This window comes from Dermacentor albipictus, chromosome 9, assembly GCF_038994185.2.
Source record: "Dermacentor albipictus isolate Rhodes 1998 colony chromosome 9, USDA_Dalb.pri_finalv2, whole genome shotgun sequence".
Lineage (NCBI taxonomy): Eukaryota > Metazoa > Arthropoda > Arachnida > Ixodida > Ixodidae > Dermacentor > Dermacentor albipictus.
This window is the reverse complement of record NC_091829.1, coordinates 41766800-41779243: the sequence shown is the minus strand read 5'-3', so window position 1 is coordinate 41779243 and position 12444 is coordinate 41766800. Positions and strand designations below refer to the sequence as shown.

Here is a 12444-nt window from a genome sequence, read left to right as displayed (position 1 = left end):
CTCTAGCCAATAAAACCAGAACTCTAAAGTGTGGTGTCTTTTATTTTGAATGTCATTTCACACAGTTTCATGAAAATGAGCGTTAAAAAAGACCACGAAAATCTAAATAATAGAATTCGTCCAGCAATTATACTCCTCAACAAGTTATAACAAATACAACCACCTCAATCACTTCTTAACATTGGGAATGCATACAATTCAGCACAATAGTGAGAGTAACATCTTTCACATCATAGTTCGTCTGTCAGTACAGTAATGCCACATGGCAACATTAGCTTCTCCCAAATGACGAAACATCGAAATCAATAATAGGATAGACACAAGCCGCAATCAGCACGAAACTGTCGTTCCGTTGGCACACACGAGCACACATGCTATGTCATCATAGTCGTACGTCTGTTTGAGGTAAGTGTCCGACAGCTTGATGCCCGAGATGCTCTGGAGCCCCGTCCGGAAAGGCACGGCCTCAAGCTTGATGCGAACAGTGGCTTGAGGCTCCAGCTTGCCGAGGCTCTGCCCCGACATACCCTGCCAGAGCAGCCCCGAAGACGGCAAGTTTTCAAGCACAAGAACCAGGTCCATCGTCCTTTGACACGTGTTCATCACGGAGCAGGCAATCTCAAACGGCTCCTCCAAGTTTACAGTGCTCGGTGCCGACTCGATGGTGAGCTTGATGTCCTCATAGCCGGGGGCTATCCGTTCCAACTGCGACGTCTGCAGACGTCCTTTCTCGCCCATGGCCGACCGCCAGACGATGTCGAGCTTCCCGATGCTGGTGACACCGCTTCGGCGTCTTTCGGGCTGCGTAACCAGGTCACTTGTTTCGGATGGCGACCGGGGCGAAAGGCTGAACAAGTACTGTCGTGTGTCGTGCGGGTTCAAAAAATTCACGGGACCGAAGACGCTCTGACTGTCTCCGCATGTGTTGAGCTGGCACACGCTGAAGTATGGGGAGGGTTCGAGTGCCACTTTCTCTAGGCATATTGGCGAGGAGGTGATGTTCTGCAACTGCGCTTCGAGGTAGACTTCATCCGACTCCGCATTGTAAAACTTCGTCTTGACATCAAGTGGCTTGTAAACCTGGAACAACATTGCACTCTGGTTAAAACATAGTTGCCTCAGGAAACTTGCAAGCTTGGAAAAACCATTTCTACAACGTTCCATAGTGCACCTGTGGATGGGCGAATATATATGCAAGTTGCAAGAGTGCAGAGCATGGACCTTGGCAATAAAGTCGAAATTGTAATCTCTCCTAGAATGTTTTTCCACATTGTGTAGCAGTCGCCCATGGTTTTCCTGCATAGCCTCAAGCTATACATGCTTTCAACGCAAGGTTACCATTTTGTATGAATTTTTTCACCGCGTGTTGTCTTTTGCAAGATGCAATGCATATTCTTGCCTTTCATAAATTACATTAAGAATGCATTGTGTAGTGTGGCAGCTTCATTTTGTGGTCTCTGGACAAATGCCATGTGGATACAGTTTTCAACATTGCTGAACAAACGAGGTAAGTGACCTTTATTCACGGCTACAGTCTATGTTTACAGTCACTTTCAAGAGAGAAGAGGAATCTCTTTGTTGAAAAAGCAGAGTGTTTATTCAGCATATTTTCGCCTTCCTGCTACTCTGCAAGGAATGGGACGAAGAAGAAAGAATCTTGCCATGCTGCACCATGAATAATGCTTCCTCAGTTTGACACTGTAGCAATCACAAACCTAACACATGCCGGAAAAACACTTCACTTTTGGAAGTGCAAGGCAGAATTATGGTTCTGTATAATTGAACCACAATAAATGAACACTGATATAATGAAGTATATTAAAAAATCACCAATATTGGCATGCGACAAATACCTGCTTATAACAAAGGTATGCTCAGGTACAATGCAACTGCATTGCATTGAGGTTCAACTATATAAACATTGTCAAAAGCTTTTTTTTGCACATTCTCTCGAAACATCCGTTGCGTTAATAAATGCCAGCTCAATGTTTGTCATCAATAAGGTGCCTTTGCACTGCAACTGAGGACGGCATTCTTGGTGCATGTTTCCGAGATAGCTGCACAGCATTAAATGGGGCTGTATTTTCAATGACTTTATAAGAGACATCACTTTCAGTGAGTGTTCAACAGATACAACAAAGGGCAGGAGGCCCATCATTCCAATGAGATGTTGCATAACATCAAAGGTATCTCCAAATGTGACTTAGAATACAGGTCTGGTGCAGCAAACTATGAATGGAACAGACCCAAAGAAATCATACTCCACACTAAAATGATTCACAGCTAACTAGACCTTGCATTTATTCAGTGTGTGCCATAATTTGCTATAGACATGCTTACATCTATTCTTAGAAAGCTACTGTTGAATGGTTTCCTTTTGGCACACGGTAGTTAATTGTACAATCTTGGGCTATGAACAGTTCAAGTTCGGCTTTGCGGTACCTGATCTCTCTGAATATTGAATTCATCACAGAACATTACAGCCAAGCATTACACTTGTTTTGTCATATCCAACAACTTGATACAACCGTGTGTTTCACTCGCATTTACACACTGTGGCAAAGAACTCGGCCGCAACAGTATGGCATGTCGTAGCACTAACTTGCTGCAGTGGCATTGCTGACTGCCAACTTTTCTGACTCTGAGCTCGCAGCATTTACACATCTTCGCCCGCGCTTGTGTTGAGTAGTAGATGGCACAATCAAGCATTCGCGCGCTCTTGTCGTCGCTCTTTTGCGCTGCTGTAACGAAAACAATATTGCGTTTCATGCTACAGGTTTCGTTATGGAACGTAGAATTTCGTAGTATCGAATAATTCGATGTTCCAATAATCGCTGCAAGATGTATCGCCCGGCGGCACACGTGGCACTGACGCACACAACAACGGTAGAAACAGTCGCAGCGTTCCTGACCTGGAACTTGAAGAACTTGCGGAAGTGCAGTTTCTCCCCTGCCTGCGTCGAGTAGTTGACGGTGCAGACGAGAATGTGCGTGTTGATGTCCTTCACCTCGTGATGGATCACCTCGTCGATACTGCGGTTGGGCGCCAGTTCGGCGACCGCGTCGGCACCGTCGGCGCGGCCGGTCAGCAACACCTTCTGCGAGTCTGTCTGCAGCTCGGCCCTTACCGACACGTCGCGCACGGTGGTCTGGCTATCGTTGTGGACGCTCATGTAGCAGGAGAAAGTCTCGCCGAGGTAGATGTTGCCAAAGCTCTGGGGAAGCATGAGGAAGCTGCCGGCGCCGAACAGCTCGAGACCCAACGGGGCGCCGAGGTCTTGCTTGAGCTCTTGCATCCACATGCTGCCCGGGATGTCCCGCGAGTCGCACACGACTGGCAACGTCGTGAAGAGAGACGGCCGCGTCAGACGCATCACCTTTAGCGCGAGCAACTGGTCCCTGTGGTCCATGATCGCGGCGCTCGTCTACGAACATGCACGCGAGACTGATCGAACAGATCGACGCGGAATTTGATCGCTGTCCGCAGGCGGGGCGCCGACGAGCATTACCAACAACACGCCGCCACCTCGCACACGCCCACCGCCATGTTGTATGTTGTTGCGACAGTGGCGACCTTCAGCGACAAAACGTCGATACATAAAATCTTGATTTCTGAAAATAAACTTCTGATAAATAATGAGTATCCCATAAAGTGCATAAAATACACACACAAATTAAATAAGTAACGGATTAACACGACGTGATATAAGTCACATGACCGGGTTTTTGCGTTCGCGCAGGTTGGCGCGCAAAAGCGACCGAGCAGGCGGCACGTTCGGGCATGTAGAAAAGCGCGCGTGCGAAGTGTGCGGAAAAAGTGTTATTTTGCCATCTCACTAAACTGTGACAGTCGAGTTTGAATTCGCCATGAGTGCCGTGGCATCGTCGTTCTACGGTCCATCCACGCGGATTTCAGTGAGTGCTCGTATTTTTCTTTCTTTGATGCAGCGCCTTCTTAAATGGCGTTTCTAATGGCCACCGCGCTACCTCTTGCTTCATGTAACAGGCGAGGCTCACCCTCAAGCGTTTGCTGAAGGCGGTGGTAGAAGAGTCCGCGACAAGAGGAGAAGGAGAGCAGCAGGTGCGTGGAGCGCTGTGGTGTCACTTCTTGCAATTGTGTCTGGCGTCGAAGTGTCTGCACGGCGCCTAAACTAAAACTATGTTCGCGTTGGAACGAAACGTACAGCGACGTCAAAACTATTTCTTCATTTGGCGAACAAATGACGCAAGTGTTCTCAAATTTACCGAAATATAGGTTTATCGCATTAACTTGTTCGAATGGATTTGAAGTGATTATAATAAACCACTAAACATGTCATGCTCCAGGGATGCAGCTGTCCGGCGAAGCATCTAGCTTGTTCATTCTCGTTTTTCACAGATACCTGGAGTGTTGTGGTGTATTCTGTTACAGGTGCAGTATTCCTGTTGGCAGGTGTACAAATTGATAGTAACTAGCAGTACAGAGTGGCGCTTAAGGGAATACCACTCTGGCGTATATGACTGGGTTGCGAAGTCATGCGAAGGGGTACATTAAAGTCTAGCTGCTTAGTGCAGGCATTGACTTGAGGCTGCCGAGTCTCTCTCTTCTTTTTAATCGTGCTGCATCACTGCAAAAAGTGTGAAATTCTGAATAGTTGTAGATTAAACAGGCACGTATTGTACTCAAATGTGGTATTTAAAGTGAAGCAAATCGTTATGGCGTGCCACCGCTGTCCGAAACTTCAGCTTGAAGAAGGCTAAGCCAGAAGAATTTTTTTTCTTGTTTATGCAACATTCAGTGCATCCAGAAGTGAACTAGCAAGCATCGGGAACATTGGTGTGTTCGTTGCTTGGTTAGCAGCACATATATTTGCGAATTGTTTCTGAATGGCTTTGTTGAAGCTCGATGGCTGCCTTGTTTGTTTGTTTCGTACAGGATGACAAGGAGCGCTCTGCCAAGAAAAAGAAGCGACCTGCAGATGAAAATGAGGCCGTACAGGAAGAAAAAGTTGAGAAGGTAGCTTTCCTTAGCGTTTTGGACATCTCTGTATTCATTGACATTTGCACTTGTAGTCTGTGCACTGCAATACACATTATGCATAGTTTTGAGCTTTTCAGTATTGTGTACTACAAATAGTGAACATAATGTGATCTTCAATTAAAATCTTTGTTGTGATTGGAGCGAAATGCAAAAACTCTGTTGTACCATGCCTTGGGTGCATGTTAAAGGACTCCATTTGGCCAAACTTATTCTATTACCGCTGTGCTGCCTCCATGTAGCACTCTATGCTTAGCAGTCGTAAAATATTGGTCAAGTAAGAGCTAGCACTCCTGCCTTGTCAAAAGGGGATTTTTAATCTTTGTGATTTTGAAATCAGTAAGCTGTTATGTCAGTTGTGTGAGTCTTTTGCACATGGACATACGTGTAACACATGGTTGTCTAAAAGGCATAAACAGCCTGGAATGGGTGAAAGCTTGTTTATTGCATCAAGCACCGTCGGAGGTGGCAGCCAAACTGTCCCCATAGAGGGAAGTCGAGGTCTTGGTTCCCTGCGGAAAATGAGGTCAACCGCTATGGAGCACATTGCTCGGAACTCGTCTGGAGAAGGTTTCAGTGCTGCGTCATGGGTGAGACAGGCCAGAGCGGAGCAGTTTTGATGTACGTGTGGAAGATGTTGCCTAACAGGACACAGCGTAAGCGTATGCACAACGGACAGCAAAATGTGCCACAAACAAGTTTGTATAAACTCTTTACGCGGAGCAGTTTGTTCTGCGCGAACAAGACTGCGCTTTAGGCACCATGCTGCACATTGCCTCAGCCAAAGCGCATGAGTACGAAACCATTACTGCCTCTGCCCTGCTACTGTGCGATCAACTGTCGGAAATGCAACTGAGGGTTTGATAGTGCACTGTTCTTCATTCATGCTGCAAGGTGTGGAATGGTAGAGGGAAGACATACGCAGTGTTGTCTGCAAAAATAATGACTGGCATGTTAAGGATTGGAACGAATCTGTGTGACCAAATCCACGGACAGCTGCTACATAAGGACTGCCTGTGTTGCTGGCCCTTAGCAATCCACGGTTTTTCTCGAGGATGGAAAAATTCACTCTTCCACCAGCATTGTATCGTTAACATCCAAAGAAAGTACTTCACCCCTGGAACGTCACCAAGAGTGAGTGGCACTCGTTACACAGCGACAAAGGAAGTAGTGCCGGTTCCTAACATAATAGTTGCTCACACTTTACACAGGTACACCCCAGCTCGCACGCAAACTTATGCCCACTACATATCATATAGACCACAAATAAAGACGGGGATAGCAGAAGGGAACACAAAAATGGCATGGGCGGTAACTTTCAATTGGTTTATTCATGGCAACCTGTGGTAATATATAGACAAATAGAACATGCAAAGAACATAGTAACAAGAACACTCATCAAGCTAGTGGGGCTACCAATTATTTTTAAAAAAATATATCCGATTGGAACAACCTAATGGAAGTATCACTAACAGTCTTGGCCTTTCCTTTTTATGTAATATGCCTCCATCAGTTCGCATGCAGTCTGGTCCTGCCTTCTCCCCTGAATCTTATGCCCACTATATCGCCAACGTATCAAGAATTAGTGAATGGGCACACACTTGAACTAACGTGCCAAAGCATGGGTGACGGCAACTACACATAAATGTCCCAAGCCGAACGTTTTCTGGACGATCCACAAGAGTAAGTGAATGACTAGCGATAATACATCTTCGCTACAAGCGGTTACATAGTACAGAACATTTAGGCTCCAAGCATTGTGCGCAGCAAGATCAAATCTATCGCAACTGAGCACATCTGCAAGCAATTGGGCAGAAAATAAACTATCAGATAGTGACCGCACCATGGCATATTATGGAGTGAAAAAACATGAGAAACCGCTGCTTTGAAATTCATAAGCTGAAAGTTTGGCCAGCTTAAAATACAGCCCTGCTTTAGTACAAGCACAGTGTACGTTGCCCGTGCTGTTTGAACAGAGTGTATAAGCACCTAAAGTGCTTACATATCTTCTGAGCCTGTGGTCAAAGCTTCACGTTGTCGAAATCAGCCGAAACAGGTTTGCTGAGCTTCATCGGAGTGTCATGCACATTCATAGTAAGCACGAAGGCAGCTGAGGCAAGCATTTTACGCATAGCCACGTGATCAAACATGGCAGTGTCCACCGGATTTCATGGAAGCGGGTCTATATGGCCTTATGCAGTTGTTTTGTTGTTTGCTTACCTGTATACTTGTTTTCTGTTTGTCACCATGCTATTGCAGCAAGCATGAATTGAGATTCTTTAAGTGCTCGATAGCTGTGGAAAATAGTTAATGTTGCACACGTTAATGTTCGATCGTGACTCCAAACTATAGCTGCCAGCTTCCCTCCTAGACGGCACCACATGCCAGCGCTGGAAAACATTGTTTATCACAAATGCATGACAAACGGCACTTGAGCCAGTAAACATACTGCCAGAACATGGGCTGCACTTAGTCATGTCGCAATTTTGTTACAACTGGCGTTAAAGGGTTAACAGTGGATCATACTATACATTTCACTCTTTCTGTGGTAATCATGACCTTTTGTTAAGATTTATTCTTTCCGCAAAATTTCAGGAAGAAGAGTCTTACCGATCAAAGATTCAGAAGAACATTGCGGAAAAGATGGCTTTCCTGGAATCTCTTGGCGTTGATGAGGTATGTTTACGTAACTCTTGGCCTTTATATTTCATGTGCCTTCTTAGAAGACATTGTGAAGTCTTATAGGAGACGTGTATGGCCTTGTTTAACTCTTGCTTCCCAGTGCAGCATTATTTTCGAGTACTATCGACGTCAAATGAAAGTTGAACAGCGGAGCGCGTGGCCCAAGCATAAGTGAAGATATAGTGCGCGCCGTCCAGTCATCACCACTGACAAGCGCGCACATCCGCTTTTGGCCGCACTGCGCGATCCCCCTCTAGTGAGATAATTTCGCTTCTGTCCTGGTTCTTACATTTGAAAGGGAGGAAATAAAAAATAAAAACGAAGCTAAAATATTGCAGTTTACGGCGAGTCTTGTCGCACAGATCGCCGAAGCCACAAGTGCTGTCGGCGTGAATAGCGGTGCGGTACGCGTGGTGCAGTTTGCACCGTCATCGCCCGCACCGCGTGGGCGAATCTACCTTGCGATGACGGCGCAAACTGCACCACGCGCGCCGCTATTTGCGCCGACAGCACTTGTGGCTTCGGCGATCTGTGCGACAAGACTCGCCGTAAACTGCAATATTTTAGCTTTGTTTTTATTTTTTATTTCCTCCCTTTCAAATGTAAGAACCAGGACAGAAGCGAAATTATCTCACTAGAGGGGGATCGCGCAGTGCGGCCAAAAGCGGATGTGCGCGCTTGTCAATGGTGATGACTGGACGGCGCGCACTATATCTTCACTTATGCTTGGGCCACGCGCTCCGCTGTTCAACTTTCATTTGATGCCGATAGTACGTTGCAGTTTATAACAGGCATCAGCAGCATAACAAGCAGCAGCAAGCATCAGCAGGGGTGAAATGCAAAAGTACTTGGGCACTTCGATTTATGTGTCTGCGAAAGTACTCCTGGTGGCAAAAATTAATCTGGAGTGCCTCACTATGGTGTGCCTCCTAATCATATTGTGGTTTTGGCACCTAACACTCCAAAATTTAATTTTTTAAATTTTGATGATGTAGTGGGGGTGAAGACATCTTTATGGGGGATTACTTCAAGCTCATGAAGGGATGGAGGCAAAGTATTGCACGTTACTCTTCAGGGAGTCTAAATTGGCTCTCTGCCTGTAGGAAAGGAGCATGCGACATGGTGGAGCATTTAGTCATTTGTGTGGGCCCTTTGATGTGGAATAATGTGCTGGCTTTGTAGGGTTAACCCTTTAACCCCGAAGTTAATCCCATAAAGATGTACCAAATTTCCAAAATTTTTTTATGTAATAATTTTATTGATGCCATTCTGATTGTGAAAACATACAGTCGAACCCGGATGTATAGAACCATATATAACAAATTATTGAGTAGAACGAACAGTTGTAAAATCCCCTTGGAAATTTTCATATATTTCTATTTTATATATCGAATTACCTATATATCTAACTTATTTGTGATCCCCTTCAGATTCAGTATATCTGGGTTCGACTGTATAGTAAGAGAATACCAGCATTTTTGCATCAGCAGAGAAATACCAGCGTTTTTAAAGTTGCTCGTATTCTCGTAGTATAAACGTGTGTCATCTAGCCCAACAAGCCACCCTTATATTAATTTGTACTTGATTTCTTTTTTTTTTGTTTAGTTTTTTTTTTTCAGGACTACTGCCCTCTAGTGTGGGAAATTGAAACCAAAGCCAATTATTGATTGCAAGTTGTCTTTGGCAGTGTGAGCAGCCCCTCATCGGGTTGAATGAGCATGACCTGTCATTGGCGAAATTGGTGCAACCTCCCATGACAAGTACAGCTCATGATTGCCAGTTAAAGTGTTAATGATGAAAGCTTAAGAAAGTTAGACAGGGAGAAAGAGAAAGACTTTTCAAAACTTTCATAAAAGAAGTTTTTTAATTTTGACGAGCTCCTCAAATCCAATAACTTGCTTGAAGAGCATTTCTTATCTCGACACTAATGTTGCTACTGTAGCATAACTTGATGTATATTAATGTGGCCTGACATACCTTTTTCTTACATTCATTCATTTTTTTTTTTTCCAGTTGAAGGCTTCAGTAGTGCCTCCTCGAGTACACACACCTGCCAACCCGTCACCTTCAACGTAGGCATTTTTCCCTGCTTGGCTTGCATTGAAATTTCGTTTTGCAGCAGTGCACAGCTATGTGATTATATGAGTTTGTTTGTGGAGTCTGCATGGAGGCATTTAATTTTGACCTCGCTGGTTTCATGTCTGACTACAGTGCCAGGGTTCATTGCACTCCCTGAAAACGTGTGAAAATGGCATTTTTTTTTCGGGGCTTTGAAAGTGCACAAGTGTCACGGAGTTCCTTTATATATATATATATATATAAAACACCCGCGGATCCGACACATATCTGAAAATCGGGGAAAAGCAAAGCTTTCTTTGGCGTTTACTAATGTGTCTTGACTTCTACTTCGTTTCTTTGTAGCTCAATGCTCCTCACTCAATGCAACCACCCGTCTCACTTTGCTTACTTAACCTCTTTCTTTACACTTGACTACTTTTGACACTGACTTCACGTCTCTGTAGCCGGCATTTTCTGTTTTATGCTTGCCTCTTGTCCTGATGGTCTATTCGGGCACCTATCTAGTTGCACATACCCATGATGGGGGATTCGTCAAGAATGTTAACATACCCACTGCCACATTCCCACTTGCACATACCTGGTCGCCCTAGTTGTTGTGTATAATTGACAAGACAGCCGCAGGCAGCACTCGCAGGGCAGGGGAAAGAGCCAAAGAAAGCTTCGCTTCAATACCCTTGGAATTGCGCTTTCGGCTAATCTCAGTAGCCTTTATTTGTGTATCTGATAGCGAGGTTTATGCAAGCCAAGAGTTGAGCCGATTCAATCCGAGAAGCATCTTTGTGGTAGGGAGTCGCCTTGTTTGTTTCTACAGACAGATATCCTTCATGCAAAAGGGTGCGCACATGCTAACTATCCCTTTAGTTAACTAATATTTACCATTTAAGTTTTTATTAAATTTAACAGCCAGCCTGTTGCAATTTCAGAAACCAGTCGGCGCTTGTGGCATGTTTACTTTGTAGGTATCTAAGACTAATACCATTTTTGGGCTCTCCACGTATACTCAAACCTCCATTTAACGAAACCTGATTAAAAAAAATAAATTTAATGAACATTTATTTCAGTGTCATATTTTAAATTTTCTTAATCATCTCATGGGAGAATGTCTACACATTTGAAAGCATCATTGGAATATATGTTGTGGAAACAGCCAAATTCGAAAGCAAATAAAAAAGATGTCTCACCAACAAGATAGTTTCGAGAAGAGCTAAGGTTGGGGCTAGTTGGTTGTAGTGTATATTGTGGAATAAGACACTTGGATCACAAAGAAGAAGAAGAAAAAAAAAAAGAAACGAAGATGACACTGGACAAACGTGGCACTGGATCGCACTTATCCAGTGTAGTGTTCATTCCGTCTTTGTGTGTGAGTGCCTTATTTCACAGTAGTGCGCTGCTGTCATTCAAGATTGTTTTCAGCTGCTTACATCTCGCAGCAGTCGCAGGAAGAAGCCAAGGCGGCTAGTCGAGCATGTGGCGGCCAGGAAAAGTCTGCGACTGCAGAACAAGCCAGCTCTACCTGAGAATCAAGTCTCTTTCTACCAGGTAAGTGATGCCGAGTCATTGTTCATTGTCATACAGAAGTGGAAGGACAGGAGAAGCAAGAGTCCATTTTACGAAGTTTGCACTTCTACTCGTCAGCCATTGACAGTAGGGAGGAAAGAACTGCCAGCGTAGACGGAGCAGACAGGAATTGCAGCACCTTCTAAAGCAATTTGACATTTGTTATGACAGTAATGCCTGAATCAAATTTTCTAACATTTTTCTATTTAAAACGCCATGCTGCATCAAGTTTGTTCACTCTGTTCAAATTACAATGTGCACGAAAACGGCACACCTGGGTCATAATTCATTTCTTTTTTCTTTCACATGGGTTGCTACACAGAATAATGTGGAATTGAAATTAATTATAAACAATTGTGGAGGAAGACAGCGGTGTGGATTAACCCTTTGAAGGTCGACTTTTTTCGCCATATGCAACCGCCCAGGGCCGATTTTTTTTTATTGCAGATTCCAGTTCTTCTGAGATTCTAATGCGCACCCGATTTCCGTGACCAAAAAATTTAAAAAAATGAGAACCGCGATTGTAACATGCACCCGTTTTCCATGACCAGAAAAAAAAAAGATAAGAAGAGTACAATGCCGTGCACCTGGTGCTTTCATATAGAAAATTGTTATTTTCTCTCATTTGGAAAAAAAAGATTAATTCCCAGTACACTAAAGTTGCGATGAATAAAAACAAATGGATGCGGCGTACCTTGCCACCAAGATTTTCACTCGCCGGTACGAGTCACGTGGGGCAATAAATATCACGCATCGTCGCTATCGGACAGCTCCTTATCGCTATCAACAGACCAAAGCATTTCATCCTTGGTGCTGTCCATGGTATTCGAAATCCTGTACTTTTTAAAGGCCTTGTTGACCATGGCAGACGGGATCGTGCACCATGCATCTTTCACCCATCCAGTAAAGTCCTGCAGTGAGGCACGCTTCATTTTATTGGCGGCATGAATTCCTGGCAGCCACTGACAAGCTATTCGGTGTAGACTGCCCGAATTCTATCTTTCACTGGCTTGCTCAAACAAATATCGAGCAGCTGGAGCTGCGATGTCATGCCGCCAGGTATCAAGACAAGGTCGGTATCAAGACAAGACAAGGTCGCCAGGTATCAA

General features: G+C 44.5%; 2 protein-coding genes across 4 annotated transcripts in view; one reads left to right on the top strand and one right to left on the bottom strand.

Annotated features, from left to right (window-relative positions):
* Positions 1–24: 24 nt before the first annotated feature.
* On the bottom strand, positions 25–3576 carry LOC139049712 (trafficking protein particle complex subunit 13). Its single transcript, XM_070525452.1, has 2 exons — positions 2913–3576; positions 25–1080 (listed from the first exon to the last, which is right to left on the bottom strand). Exons 1-2 carry the CDS (start codon positions 3408–3410, stop codon positions 331–333), a joined length of 1248 nt encoding a protein of 415 aa, XP_070381553.1. The 5' UTR covers positions 3411–3576; the 3' UTR covers positions 25–330.
* A 155-nt stretch (positions 3577–3731) lies between these two features.
* LOC139049710 (WD repeat-containing protein 76-like) overlaps positions 3732–12444 on the top strand; it is a 32677-nt gene continuing 23964 nt past the window's right edge. The window contains exons 1-6 of one of the 3 annotated variants that reach the window (XM_070525450.1): positions 3732–3915; positions 4007–4078; positions 4916–4996; positions 7613–7693; positions 9713–9771; positions 11209–11317. In XM_070525450.1, coding sequence (XP_070381551.1) covers positions 3868–3915; positions 4007–4078; positions 4916–4996; positions 7613–7693; positions 9713–9771; positions 11209–11317 — 450 coding nt within the window. In that variant the 5' untranslated portion in view covers positions 3732–3867. Of the gene's footprint in view, positions 3916–4006; positions 4082–4915; positions 4997–7612; positions 7694–9712; positions 9772–11208; positions 11318–12444 lie in introns of all 3 variants that reach the window. The other 2 variants (XM_070525451.1, XM_070525449.1) reach the window with 2 other exon arrangements.

What these genes read in the sequence shown, in the direction of transcription:
- LOC139049712 (XM_070525452.1), bottom strand. Translation starts at nt 3,410, where the DNA reads ATGGACCACAGGGACCAGTTGCTCGCGCTAAAGGTGATGCGTCTGACG. An exon ending in GCAAGTTCTTCAAGTTCCAG is followed by an intron (nt 1,081 to 2,912) that starts GTCAGGAACGCT and finishes ATGTTGTTCCAG; the next exon opens with GTTTACAAGCCACTTGATGT.